Raw genomic sequence first — 14,327 nt, forward strand, 5'->3', positions numbered from 1 at the left:
CCACTGAGTTTTGGTTGCAGTCTTTTCATCTGTGTCTTCATTATCACTTGATCTTTAGAAACGTTTTTTCATCAAATCTTGCAACACTGAAGAACTACCTTCTTATACTTCCTCAACTGGATGTTTATACCTATGCCATTCCGTTACTGATATGTTGTTAACAACTATTTGGAATAATGATAGCTTTTTTGGAGTAATTATAATCATCAGTTACAATTATCGACAGCAGCTCACAACAGCAATTGTCAGAGGTTCATTTATAGGAATATTGCATTGTCTTGAATGTAAAAGGTCAATGGAACAGGGATTCACCTTTTTTTTTTTTTCCTCTCTTCTTTGATTGGTACAGACATTTGATTAATTCTGCCATTTTTGTATGATGATTGTATGTTCATGCCCCACCTCCTTTCCCTGTACCATTGATAAGTTCAGTGCAGTGTTAGCCACCCATCTTTCTTGTCCCATATTAATGTTGTTCCATCTTGTGCCAAATTGGCCCAAATAACATATGGGTGCTTTTTCACCTATGTTGAAGGCTTTGATGACTTTGTTTTAGTATTTCCAAACTTTCTCAGAAAGAATCTGCACTGAGAGCCTGAAAGTTTGTTCTTTCAGATTGAAGTTTATTTCCTATTCTTCTCAGTCCCAGGATGGCCTTGCCCCAGTTTATATAAATTACATATTGCTACTTTTCTTTAGCTTCACATTTCTGTCTATATTGTCTGGCTTCTGAACAAAAAGTCCTAGGTTAGTAATGCCCTGAACAATACACATAAGTTTGGGGTGTTTTCTTTCCTTGAAAAGAAAATAGCTTAATATTTAATATTTTTAATACAGACACCAAAACTTTTCTTTTTAATCTGAAACCAAACAAAACTTTCTTTTGATACTCCTTTATCAAAGGAGCTCTGTAAAGCTTACAGAAGAGAGAAATTGCTCTAAGATTTTCTTCTGTACTGAAAATCATGTCATTTTTAATTCCCTTTTAATTTTTATAGGTAACTCAAGGTTCTGAAGAGGTGGGAAAGGCGATGGTACGAGAACTTGTTCATAATTTCTTAATGGACCTCTGCTGTTCTCTGAAACATGGCATTACTTTCTATGATCCAAGTCTTGGAACTTCTGGCAGGTAGGTCACCAGTGAGCTGAAACCGTGTGTATGCTTTGTGCTACAAGACAGGTTTCACTAATTACCTTGTCTGCTTTTCCAGGACTTTGCAAGTTAACTTTGCTGAATTCTGCTTCTCTCTCTGTAACTTATGGCAGAAGAGAGAAGTTCATTCCTGTGTTTTTTTTTAATTTTTAACTTCCCAATAAAAACTGTTGGATTTCCTTATACCTTTACTTACTAGAGAGTACTCTGCTTTACTCACAGGGACTTTGAGGTAGTGCTCCTGTTATTCTGAGCCTTTTCCATAAATAACTAGATACCTAATCTGTTACTTTAAGATATGATTTTGGCTGTGAGAATAAAATTCCAAAGCTGTGGTGTACCAGATGATGGTAAAATAATTTACTCCTGGTGGAACTAAATGTGGTTTATCCCAGGTTTTGGCAAAATGTCAGTGTTGATTTCAGAAGTGCCAAAATTTGGTCTGCAACACCATCTGGAAACATTTCTTTACCTTAATGTTTCCATTGAGTAACTAGTTAAAATAAATGTACACTAAGATTATGACTAATGAGGAGACCAATCTAAACTCTTGTAATTCGATGGAGGAGCTGTTATAGGATGAGCCTGTGCTAGAGCAGTGAAGAAAAAAGAAAAAAGGCGAGGTAGGAGGTGGGCAGTTAAAGACTGTGTAATGCTTCCAGGTTTAATACTAAGCTGTAATTCTGTATCCTTAGCTTTGTGAAGTTTGATTAGACTATCCTAAAACATAGTGTTTAGTTAAAAGCACTGTTGATGAGGAAAAAAAGTTGGAGATAAATTCGTTTTTTTTTCTCAATATAAGCTCAGAAGTTTTATTTATATTTTCAAATGTCTTGCCTTGGGTTTTCCCCATTGCCTTTTTGCATTGCAGTGTTAATTTGGAGCTGCAGAGTTAGAATCGTGTGTGGCGTGTTGGAGTAGGGATTTCTTTTGTTAAAACTTTTTTTTTCTTCAATAGGGGAGGAAATATAGTGCTTCTGCGCTTTCTGCTTGGTTTAAAAACTGCAACAGAAGATGAAATGGTTGCTGATCTCGTGGTGAATATCCTTAAAGTATGTCCAGATCTACTGAATAGATACTTCAAGGAGACCCAGTATTCCTTTGTTCCTAGACTGAAGTCAGCTTGGATGGACAATATGAAGTTACTCAAAAAGGTAGGAGTATGAATCACGCATACTGCTTCTACACAGAAAGATGCAATTCCAATATTCTTTTTTTTATTATTCCTCTAAAAGTTGAAGTTGTTTTGGTTAAACAACAGTGTAGAATTACACAAAGTCATGATAGTAATGATGCAGTCAAATATTCCTAACCTAGAGAAAAGCAAAGGGTCTTTGATTGGGAAACTTGCCTTTGTTGCTGTTACAGAAAGAGATTATAATGCCTTCCATGTTCTGCCATTGTTGTGTAAAATTTATTACAGGATCTAGTCAACTTGTAGTTTGGTTATGTTAGATATAAACTGAATTTTTGAACTTAGACAAAATTTTCCTAGTGAGAAAGTAACAGGATTTCGCTGAAAGGAGTAAGGACATAAATTGAAGATCAGAGAGTGAAATTCTTTGTTCTACGGACAGGTGTTCTGTATTGGAAGGAACTCACATGTCTGAAGATAAATTTTGTTCACAGCTGTAAATGACAGCATTTTAGGAGGGTTTATTAAAATCACTAAAAAGGCAGACACAAAATTTTGTAAATAATAGTTTTAAACAAGCAGTGAGGAAGTTAAGTGATGAAGGTTTAAGTGAGTCAAGCAGGAAGGACTTAATTGGTCTGAAATAACACCATCAATTACTGTAGGTTTGTTAGGGAAGATGCAACAGGATGCTGTTAATGTTGAGGTTAGTAAATGGAGAGGGGGAAATGGCATTCTATTTTCTGTGGGTGCTAAGGAAAATGAAATGACCCAGAGCTTCAGTTGTTTTAAGAAGTGTAAATGGAGTTGGAAGGTCACTTGCTAAAAAGCCATTCTCAGAGCAGGAGACTGTATAAACATCTAGCTAAACCAGGAAAGGAGGAATTGGTGTAAAAAGTTGTAGGAAGTATCACATTGATTATACCGTTGTTTTTTTTTTTTTTTGAGATATAGCAATTCAGAAGCTCAGCTAGCAAAATCTTTTGTCCTTTTTAAGTCTTCCTTGGCCTCTGTGCTTTAGCTTAAGATCAGTGAGAAGCAGATGTATATCAGCTTTTAGCGGGGCCGCAGGTTATGTACAGAAGTTCCATTCTGTTGAATATGAGTCTGTGGGGGTTGCTCTGTAGCATAGTGAATAAAATTTGACATTTAGTGCTGTTGTGCTTTTGAAAAATTAAAGCTCTTTTGTATTGTTCCTCAGAGGAAGCTGCTAGCTCCCCAACTGTCAATTTTGATTAAATTGTTATTTTTATTTCAGATCTATGAGGCTCAGCCGGAGATTTCCAATTCTTTTAAGACTTTGGAGTTTATTCCTCTTCCAAGGTTGCTTTCTGTGGTGATGGTAACAACAGTCCCTGCAGTCTGCAATAAAACAACGTTCACCCAAGGGCTAAATGTAAGAGCAGTTTATTTTTCAGTGGATTTTCTGTCCTACTTAATGCTATTTTATTAAAGTGTGTGATCACCCAAGAAGTTTCTTAAGTTGGTTATATGTTGCTTATTGTCCATTCCAGCATAAAGCTGGTGTGGTGAAGCATGTTGACCTGATTTTGTATTGCATCAGTTAAAACCTGTTGATACTGCTTCCAGTAGGCATTTGCAAGCACCAGTTTTTCCAGTGCTTACGAACAGTTTGGGTTGGGAATCTGAAAACCTACAAGTTCTCTTCTGCACTGTAAAATTAGTAATTAATTTGTTAGCATATATTCGGAGTACAGAGAATGTTCAAAGCATTAAGAGGAAGGACTGAAATGTCATTAATGCAATTTTGCCTTATAGTTATCCAGCAAAGCAGTGAAGCACAGCGTGCTGTCACTGCTGTCAATGGTCCTGAAAAGAGCCTTGAAGAATATTGAGTACTGCTTGAATGAAGAGACTTGGCAAAAGTCAGAAATCTACTCAGTGTCAGTAATGCAGGAATTTGTACAGCTCTTCAGAGAAGCCATCAGCAAGGTATGAAGTGAAAAGACAGTTCAGGTCTAACATGGGTCATGTGGCAAGTAACTACTTCTGTGTACTTTTTCCCTAAGTGGTTATGGCTTGGGAACGAGAAGATAGTGTCTTTCATCAGGGGAGGAAGCTGTGCTTTAAATGTTGATAACTGATGTCATAGTAGACTACATTTTCTAACAAAGCTGGCTGATGGAAACAAGAATAAAATTTTATTGTCAAACATATGACATTGGCACTTAACTGCAGCAAACACATTCTAAGAGCAATTGAACTCGGTCAAGACTCAGGTAAGTTTACCCTGGTTTGGGTAAACTGGAGCCAGCATTTCTCATTCAGATTTAGAAGCTTTTAGATGAGGTAGCATTTGTGTTGATTGTAGAGTACTAGGAAGAAAGAAAAAACCTAAATTGTTTTTTTACAGGAATCTTTTTCAATAAAATATTTTTTCATGTATTTAAGTTCTGTAGATTTGAAAGTGTACTACTTGATTTCAGATCTTTTATAGATTGCATAGAAGGTCAGTTGCAAACTATGAAGAACAGACAATTGTCATGTTGGTTGGTTTTGAATATTTGCATTGGAGTGGCTTTGTCTCATACAGGAGAGCTAATGCAATTTACTCCTTTTGCTTCTAGCTTTTACCAGACATGAACAATATAGTAGCTGTTTGGCAGTCTCTTCTGAAGCAAGGGAAGGAACAACAAGATGGACAAGAGGAGAAAAATGAAACTGCTGTGTCTACTGTAGAGGAAATGACTGAGATGGCAGAAGTTGCTGAACAACATGGTAGGCAAAGCAGGTGAAGTCATCACATCTTACACATGCGTGGATATTGTGAAATTCTCATCTAATGTAAGATAGTTAACTTCATCAGAATCTGGATGTCACTCATGCATTTACTACTCAGCTTTACTTTGGTCAGTTCTTCAGGCAGTTTAATTCTGACTTGTCAGAGTTGCCCAAAATACAGTCTGTCATAAAGGCCAGTGTTGCTGCAGTGTGTCTCCTTGCTGCTGCAGCATCACAGAATAGTTGAGGTTGAGAGAGACCTCTTGAGATCATCTGAACTAACCCCCCTGCTCGTATAGGTTCACCTAGGCACAGAGCCCAGACCCATATGCAGGCAGATTTTGAAGATCTCCAAGGAGGAGACTCAGCGTCCTGTGCCAGTGCTCCATCACCCTCATGGAAAGATTGTTTCCTGAGGTTTAGACAGAACCTACTCTGTTTCAGTTTGTATCCTTTGTATCTTATGCTGCTACTGAGCACCACTGAAAAGAGCCTGGCACCGTGTTTTGGTTTTCATCCCCTCAGTAGGTTAAATAGTCCCAGCTCTTCCAGCCTTTCCTTATCAGAGACTCTGTGGCTCTTCTCTGGGCTCTCTCCAGTAGCTCCATATCTGTTCTGCACTGGGGAGCCCAGAACTGGACAAAGCATTCTAGGTGTGGCCTCACCGGTGCTGAATAGACAAGGAGGGATCACCTTCCTCAGCCTGCTGGCAACGCTTCACCTAATGTTTGCATTCTTTGTGGCAAGGACACATTGCTGACCCATGCTGAGCTAATGTCTACCAGCAGCACCCACAGGTTCCTTTCTTTCCAGCTGGGGGGGCCCGCAGTGTCGTGTTTGTTCTTCCTCAGATGCAGGATTTCATACCTTTTGCTGAACAGAACCCTCCTGTCTTCAAACCTCCTGTGCTTTGCTGTGACATAATATAACAGGCAGGAAAACTGTTCTGTTTGAAGAATAACTTGGAATGATTTCAGTTTGGCCATGTTACCTAACCATGAGAAAACTTTGTGAAGCAATTGGTTACTGTGGCTGCACAAATCCTTGTGTTGCTGTTACACAGGAGTGGAAATACCTAAGTGCCAGAAGAAGAACAGAACCTTCTGTCCTTGGAGGTGAAGGCTTCGGTTTTATTCTCACAAAAACATTCTCTTTACCAAAGGACTTGTTTCATAATCTCATTTCAGGAAACTGAAATTTTTAGTCTTCTGCAGCTTGGCTAGCAGCCTGCAGTGGTTTACTTAGACTGAAAATAAATCTACAGACAGCATTGTGCCCTTGACAGGACATATTCCACACTGAGATTTTCCGTAGCAGAGAACTCTTCAGAGTCTGTCCTTCTGTCTGTGACTTTAGGCAGTAAATTGTTCCTCAGTGCTGACACTCGAAGGCTACTTACTGGTGGATTGCCTGCTAAAAGTAGTGGAATAGCTATTTTTTAAAGAACTGTAGCTTTAGTTTCTCTTCCTGATAGAATGAAAATACTCTCAGCTCACTGTTTGCAGCTTTATTTGCACACTGACAACTTTTTCTGAATGTTGAGACTTGAACAAGCAGTGACAACATTTACACGTGGCATCCATCCAGCTCTTCATGACTCCCTGAAGGACAGCCCTCAGGAAAAAATAAGTGTTTAAAAAAAATGTGGCTAATGTGGTTAATTTGCTTCCTTTCATTAGTAACTGGATAACAAATAGTTTTTATGCATCCTTGCACCATAAACTAAAAGAGTACTTAGCTGCTGAAATAAATTCTCTTAAGATGTAAATGGCTGCCTTATTAGGGGTTGGCCTTTCTCTCATACGAGTATTTGCTATTGAGCTTTTGTTGAAAGAATGCTTTGAGAAAGCATTATTTTGAAAGAGGGAAAGTAAAGGAAGAGACCTCTAATTAAACTAATAAATAAGTGTATTGGCTTGTGCCCTACCTCACTTAAACCTACCTGACGTTACGTAAAAATAGTGTCCCCTAAACCAGCAGCCTGACCATCCCTCCCTTCACCTTTTTATTCTGTTTTCACTTTTAAACTGAACAGCAGTGGCACTGACTGGATTCCTTTAGAGATTGTTAAAATGGTGAGGCTATCAAATGTGTGAGCACTTCAGAATCTGCTTGAAAACGCACACCGAATAAGCTGATTTATTTAAAAAAATATTCAAACAGGAATACTGGGAAAAGAAACAGGATTCCATAATATGTTCTTTTTGCCTTTTTTTTTCCCCGTTTCTTGTTAGTGAGAATGTAACCGTAGGCAAATCTACTAGAAATAGTAAATTGGCATAATTAGTAATGACATTTACAATTAGTAAACAATTAGCAATTGTCACAATGGATAATGTAGGTGCTATGCTGTGCTTTCTTGATGTGAAGGAAGGATAAGCTAATTATCTCACAACTCTTGTTTTAGGTTCAGATGATGCTGAGACACTGTTTCTGAAAGCTGCATTGCTTCAGGTTATTTGCCTTTACCAGAAGGTTGTGCCCCACTTGGTAGCACGGAGCAACTTTGATTTTAGCAAGCTGCTGAAAGGTATGGGACGTATTTCTTTTACATTGTTATTCTTTGTCCACTTGTAAAAGTCTGCAGCAGAAGGGAGTATTTACTTTGTGGGCGAAAGGAGAAAGGACTGTTTTCTGTAACAAACTCGTTTTGATTTCTTCATTGTATTGGTGTATTTTTTTCTGTTTCTGCTACTCTCAGTTGTTTAAAGTGGTAGATTGCACTGTAGTCTTCCTCTTGGTGTGTGTGTGTTTATGGGATTTGCATACAAGGGCTGTGTGCAAGATCTGCTTGTGGTACGATAAATACAGCCATTTAAAACTAGACTGGAGGAGAGAGCAAATTGTTGTTTGGGCATTGCTGCTGTCTGTGGGCCAGCAAAGCTAGTAGGCCACCAAACAGTTGTCCAAATTCTGGATTGTATAAGAATGGGAGTTATCTAAAAGCCGTAATTAAAGTCTGTAAGGAGAAAAAGAATTTTAATAAACAACAAAACAACATCCCCTCAATTAAGCTATCTTACAACATAAATCCAAATCGCGTATCCTGTTTGTCCCTTTATTTCGTGTATTGGTCTGCTTTTTTTCAAAGTGGACAGAATGCAGGTTATCTTTTCATGAGGCAGATATCTCTTTGTTACATAATTAAATAATAAAGCTGGAAAATAAAGCATCATTCTCAGAAGGGAGCTTGGATATTCGTTTTGGTGAAAGGCAATGGTGTAAATTAATCATGAAACTTCCCCCCTTCAGATTCCAGCCTAAGAGTTCTATTCTTCCTTCTCCTCACCCTGATTGAAACATACATTCCAAAGGCAGCATGGTTTTCTACCTTGCCTTAATGTGTGATTTAAAGAGCTCATACCATTCTATTTGTCTTGCTGTTGGTTAGACTTTGATGTGATGCTGTCTTTTTAGAATCTTTTGTTCTCTTTCTAATGTGGACCACAAAGATGCAATACAGATGATGAAAAGCACACTGACACCAAAGCTTTGTATAGCTGATCTCAGACTTCAGTTTAAGTGTGGGCAGGTCAATTTTTGGAGCATGCTGTGAGGGTCTCTGCATGACTTTGTGACCTTTGAGGTGAATAGCTCTGAGGCTATGCCATAGCAGTCTTTGTGAGCAGAGACAAAAGAAGCAGATGAAGAGGCACAAATGTAAAGTTCTGTGACCTGTAATAAACACTGTAATTAAGATTTGTTATTGACTTAGGTTCTACATTTTGCTCTCTGTTTCATCCACTGTCTTGATGTCCTATAGGACACAGATTTTCAGAGTAGCTGACTGATAGAAGAGATTATATATTCCTGTGCAGCAGCAATAGCTTGTGCTGGAGGCAAGCAATCCCTGCTGGGTTCCAGCTTTAAGTAGGCCAAATATTTTACATTTGTGTGTGTGTGTATAGGTCTCATGGTCTGGAAGTGTATAAATTGCCTGTTTATTGCAGAGTGATGGTTTGAAACCCTGAATGATTATTAGTGTTCTTGATGATCTCAGTAAGATACTCCAAAGTTAACTTAATTACGTTGCTTTCAAATCTCAGGTATTGTCACTGAACAGGGCCTCCGAGAGGAGGTCCCCCATGTTCTGCAGTACCATGTACTGAAAGTTGCTTTGGAACTTCCTGCAAATAAATTTGCCTGGTTCAGAGTACAGGTAAGAAATTTTAAGAAATTTTGTTCCTTCAGTCCTTTGTCCTCAAATCTGTCACTGCTTGCTTTTAAGCTAGTCCCAGTCTGGTTCTTTTAGATGTTGATGCTTGTATAAAACAAGTCTAAGTATCAGTAAAGAACTCTTTCTGAGCTGAAAAGGTTTTTTGCAAGTAGAGTAATTTTTGCCTCTGTGGAGAGGGCTGGATAAGGTTTCTTCAGCTGTTGTTGCCCTTCATAAGGGCAAGAGAGAGTATTTTCTTGTTTCTAATTGTTTAAAAAGCATGAGAATTTGGGTCAAGGAAATGAACCACTGAGGCGAGACATTATGCTTATTCCCACTGATGATGATTCTGACATTTAATAAAGTTGTCTCTCCTCTGTAATTCTAGAAAATTTCAGGGTCCCTGTTCTCTTCTTTACTGTAGATCTCTAAAATTAAAGAGCTTCAGAGACCCTGCTTTGGATGTCTGGAGAAATGTATGAGTCTAGCTTTGGGAGGAAGCAGAGGGACCCATGAATATTGTAGCTGTGATCCTGCCTTGTTTGAGATTTTCTGTCCTTATCCAATTGGTCATAAAGGATAAGCAGGGAGAGTGAAGAGCAAGCAAAGAAAACACTAGAAATAGTCAAAAAGCTAAAGTATTTTCTTCTGGCTTTGGCATTCTAGTACACATAGGTTTCAACAGAAGAGATAAAAGCCAGATCTGATGGTGTTACAGAGGGTAACAGTTCTTACGTGTCGAATAAAAGTCAGTGAGAAAAGCAGGGGGCATAGCTGGAGGACTGTCATTTGATGTTCAGTATCCCTTTGAATTGAATGGTTTTCCTTTCTTTGGGAATCAAATTCAGTCTCTTAAATAATTATATTTCATACTCAGACCGTACTTGTAGGAAATCTGAGTTCCTGGGGACAACAGAAACACAAATACAATGGATGACTGTGGAGGAGGGGAAGGTTTTTCTATCTGGGACCCTTGTATTTCTGGTGTTTCTGCTACTTCTCTCTTTTTCAGTTTCCCAAAACAAACCCATCATGCTTATCTTCCTTGTTCACTGAATGCACTCATGTCATTAATTTCTGGCCTTGGTATTTTGGGGCATATCTATAAAATAATATACTTCTTTTATATAACTGCTTCGGTGCAGTATAATCCGGTACAGTGTTGCTGAGGAATTTTATTTTTTTCTCTTTTAGGATATCTCTGAGACAGAGAAGATAGCTGGTGAAAAATCAGTATTTTATTTACTGATGAAAATGTTTGTTACAAGTAAGCATTCTCATCTGAAGATTTCAACAAAAAAACTGATCATCAAGGTAAGTTTTGATCTGAAATATCAAGATGTTTACTGTATTCCATTGGTCTGAATTCAAGATTCTAAAAACTTTCTTAAACCTTTACTACATAGTTGCCTGTCAAACAGAGTCTTCTTTCTGTTTTCTGTGACTGTTCTTGGAAATTGCTGTAAGCTAACTACCTGTTAGCTAAATACTTGGTGAAAATAAGTGCTATCAACTGAATTTGCTGCAACAATTGATGAAATAGTAGGAAAAATGTCTTTAATCTTTGCTCATCCCCTAGGGTCAATTTAGTGTTCAGCTTTCATGAAGTGATGTAGTTTGTCTCTGCAGTGGTCTTGCTGTTAAATCAAGCGAAGATCAGTTTTGATCTTTCTTTTCTAACCTGATGGATGTAATCTGTACTTTGTCGCTTTTACTATAGCCTTATATGCATCTAGTTTACTCTGCCCTTTGAAAATCACCCATGTGCAGAAGCTCTGATTCACGGAATACTTTTGTCCTAATTTGAATTAAAATCTGCTTTGGTGCATTTAAGTATGAAAGATCTGACATCTCAGAAATGCTCATCAACTACAAATCTCAACCAGGCAGCAGCAGCTGTTTGCAGTGTATTTTTTAAACTGAACATCTTGCAATTATCTAAATAGAGGTAGAAACCTATGTTAAAAATACATCTAACCTAACAACCCTCCTTTACACCCAAGGACAGACTTAAAAAAGCGTTCTAGGCTCTGACTAGGGCTCCTTGTGTAGTGTCCCATAACAGTAGTGGCATACAAGTTTATGTAGACAGCTTATTGCATTTAAATTTGACATTTAGCTTCAATCTCAAGGTGCAATTGTAATGTCCAATCCACTAACCCAAAGTTACAGTGATTGAATAGGTTTATAGTTGCCTTTGAACACTGCAGGGGGTTAAAGGCAGGTTAACTTTGTCTCATGGTAATGAATATCTCAATCAAAATCTACCCAGTGCAGTTTTTCTAGTGTATTTGGATTCTTTTGCCAAGCAGAGACGTGGGTTGCCTGACTCATTCTTGTTTCCTCTTTTGCTTTCAGTCCATTTCATTTTCTCTGAAGAGAAGACAGAAGCAGTGAAGTTAGGGCAGTTATGTCAGCAGAAGGACTGCTAAGAATAGATGCTAATGAGTGTGTTTTGCTTATTTTTCAACGCTGTGCCCTACAATCAGAGACATATTTTTGGATTTCACATTCTGTTCCTGCCTGTTTTCATGAAAGCTGCAAGTGTGTTTCTATATTGAGACACTGCCAAAAATAGTGAATTACTTAAAAGTGGATCTTTTTTTCTTCATTAAATGAATTATCCTGTCAGTTTCATGTAAGCAGTGGTGTTATTTTTATAGCTGCTGGTGGCATACACAGAGTAAATATTGAGCAAATGAGCTATGATAGCTCTCTTAGTGTTTTGGGTAAGGGGAGGAACAAAGGCATGAATTCATCCCACATAAATTCAGGCATCCAGTGTTGGTGCTGGAGTTAGGAAACTGGCCAAGGTTTCATCTGTTGCTGAGGGTGAGGGACAGGCAGTGACACCATTGTACAGTTCAAATGTCCAGCCATCTGGATTCTTTGGATGGCCATTCCTCTTTCTTTTCTCTCACAAGAGGTAGTGTAGGGTCACCAAGTTCCTCATTTATGTGTCTCACTTAGGAGCCTCAATTACATACAATGAAAGTGAGCAAATTTTTCGAAATCTGCTGATGTTGTGGTAAAGTTATGTCTACCTCCCCATCCATACCACCTCTGATTAAGTTTACTCTTCTGTGTGAATAGTGGGCATGGCCTGCAGTTCATTTTCTTTCTATTTTTCCATCTGTGCAACTCTTCAAAGCACATGTAGGCTGATTTTGCTTTAATTTAGCAGTGATTTTCACTTATGTTACATCTGTAGTTTTCAACCCCCCCCCCCTCAACAGGCTTTTTTTTATGGGTCATTCTTGCTGTAATGCCACTGTGTGGCCCTGGGGAAGTACAGCTCACTTAAAGCTGACTCTTTTGAGATAACAAGGATAAGATTTACTAAGGTGGAGAGAATGAACGCTCCATGTCCAGACAACTTTGACATCAGTTTGTGTGTTTGTGTGTCAAGAAAACGTGAAGTTGCTATACAGAAGGATCTGTATTTATTTTTTACTCCCCTCTGTTTTTCTGGACAGGTTTTACATGACAGCGGAGTGTTTGAGTACACATGGAAGGAACTTTCAATTTGGCTGGGACACTTAGATAATACAAAAGAAGACAGAAAGGAAGCAGTGATTCAGTTTTTGGAAAGGGTAACAACTGTTCAAATTAGCTGGATAAACAATACTGAGAATAGCAGTGGAAATGGAAACTAATTATTTTGTTATTATTAATAAAAATTATTATTAATTATTAATTAAACCATTAAAATATTATTAATAATTTTTAATGGAAACTAATTATTTTGTTGCTGTTGCTGAGAAATCTCTCAGATTGGTGAATTAATTCTGAGAAAGGTGGTGGTTGTAATGCTTTATACAGAGCTGATATCTTGTTGTCTTAGGTGGGAGGAGGGTGAAAAGGTTTGGAGGAAAGTTCAATTGAGAAAAATAAATTGTTGTTACAGCATTGTTGATAGGAGAATATCAACAATGTTTGTGTTGGGGAATAACTTTTATACGTTCTTTTCTGTGTAGTACTATCTGACAAAATTTTCAGACCTAAGTAAATTGTAATCTTTTACAAGAAAAGTTGATGTCTCCTGTTTACTTTTCAGGATGTTAAATGCCCAGAGCTTCCTTTCCATTACAGTTTCCCCAGGGACTCAGTCTGTGGTACTTTGATTGCAAAACTGCAGTGGACATTTCTTTTTCCATCAGGCACAGTGTCCCACGCACAGTGGTAATCACAAGCAGATTCCTGCAGAAGCACATGGGAATTGACCTTTCAAGCACCTTTAATTCATAGTTCTTCTTGAGGCATTGTTTCTGTGGACTTAACCTGTTTGCTTACGTTTCTTTCTCTGTTTTAACAGATCCTGTTGAAACTGGTGACAAATCCCTATCCATACACAGATAAAGCAGCAGACCTTGTTCAGGAGGCCAGTATGCTCCAAGTTAACATGTTGAAACAAGACTCTGATAATGTCAGCATCCCCATCTCTCACATTGATGGTATGTGCTGATTCTCTCAGGTACAGAGCGCTCCAAGACTTGGGTCTAAATCTTTTAGCCTTACTCAGGCAGACTAAAGACTGATACTTTTAGAAGTCCTAAGCAAATAAGGGTCTACAGGATTCAGCCTTTTAGGTGTGGCTAGTATCAAAAATAGAACTTTGAATTACAAAGTTACCTCTTTTCCCAAATAAATAATTTCTGACATAGTTAAGCTGTTTCAGCAGTATTTAAAACATCACATCAGGATCTTGCACCAGCAATTTTTAACTGAGTGTATTAGTATTTCTTCTCATGGGACTCCTCATCTCCATTCATCCATGAGGTAAGGTGTTGAGCTGCGTGGGGAACGTTACTAACAAGCTCACGGCTGAAATTTTGCTTCTTCTGCTTTCTGGGACCAGACACAGTCCTGTTGGCAAAATGAAAGTTCTGCAAATGTGAACTGTACATCACGTGCTAGCTCTTCTGCTGTAGCAGTCTGTGTGTAGGGATTTGCAATACATAAATGTAAGATAATTGAGGTCATTCAGCCCTCAGTACCAGATCGATATGGTGTCTTGAGGTGGCTGCATTATGGAGACTTAATACCAGTCACAGAGTACACTGTAATGCTATTCTTCATATGTTGAAGTTGTCTTTTGACTCTCGTTATCAAGATACTGCATCTATTCAAATCTGAAAAGC

At 38.2% G+C, this 14,327-nt stretch overlaps 1 protein-coding gene across 1 annotated transcript in view; it reads left to right on the forward strand.

Moving 5' to 3' along the window:
- The window catches only part of URB1 (URB1 ribosome biogenesis homolog), a 42,756-nt gene that overhangs the window by 5,952 nt on the left and 22,477 nt on the right, over positions 1 to 14,327 (forward strand). Inside the window, exons 8-17 of the mRNA XM_065741787.1 lie at positions 999 to 1,129; positions 2,112 to 2,307; positions 3,547 to 3,684; positions 4,068 to 4,241; positions 4,877 to 5,027; positions 7,438 to 7,560; positions 9,077 to 9,189; positions 10,381 to 10,500; positions 12,663 to 12,779; positions 13,502 to 13,640. Of these exons, the coding sequence (XP_065597859.1) occupies positions 999 to 1,129; positions 2,112 to 2,307; positions 3,547 to 3,684; positions 4,068 to 4,241; positions 4,877 to 5,027; positions 7,438 to 7,560; positions 9,077 to 9,189; positions 10,381 to 10,500; positions 12,663 to 12,779; positions 13,502 to 13,640 (1,402 nt within the window). The remainder of the gene's footprint in view (positions 1 to 998; positions 1,130 to 2,111; positions 2,308 to 3,546; positions 3,685 to 4,067; positions 4,242 to 4,876; positions 5,028 to 7,437; positions 7,561 to 9,076; positions 9,190 to 10,380; positions 10,501 to 12,662; positions 12,780 to 13,501; positions 13,641 to 14,327) is intronic.

This window comes from Cyrtonyx montezumae, unplaced genomic scaffold (assembly GCF_038088225.1).
Source record: "Cyrtonyx montezumae isolate F1298 unplaced genomic scaffold, pur_monq_1.0 scaffold_3, whole genome shotgun sequence".
Lineage (NCBI taxonomy): Eukaryota > Metazoa > Chordata > Aves > Galliformes > Odontophoridae > Cyrtonyx > Cyrtonyx montezumae.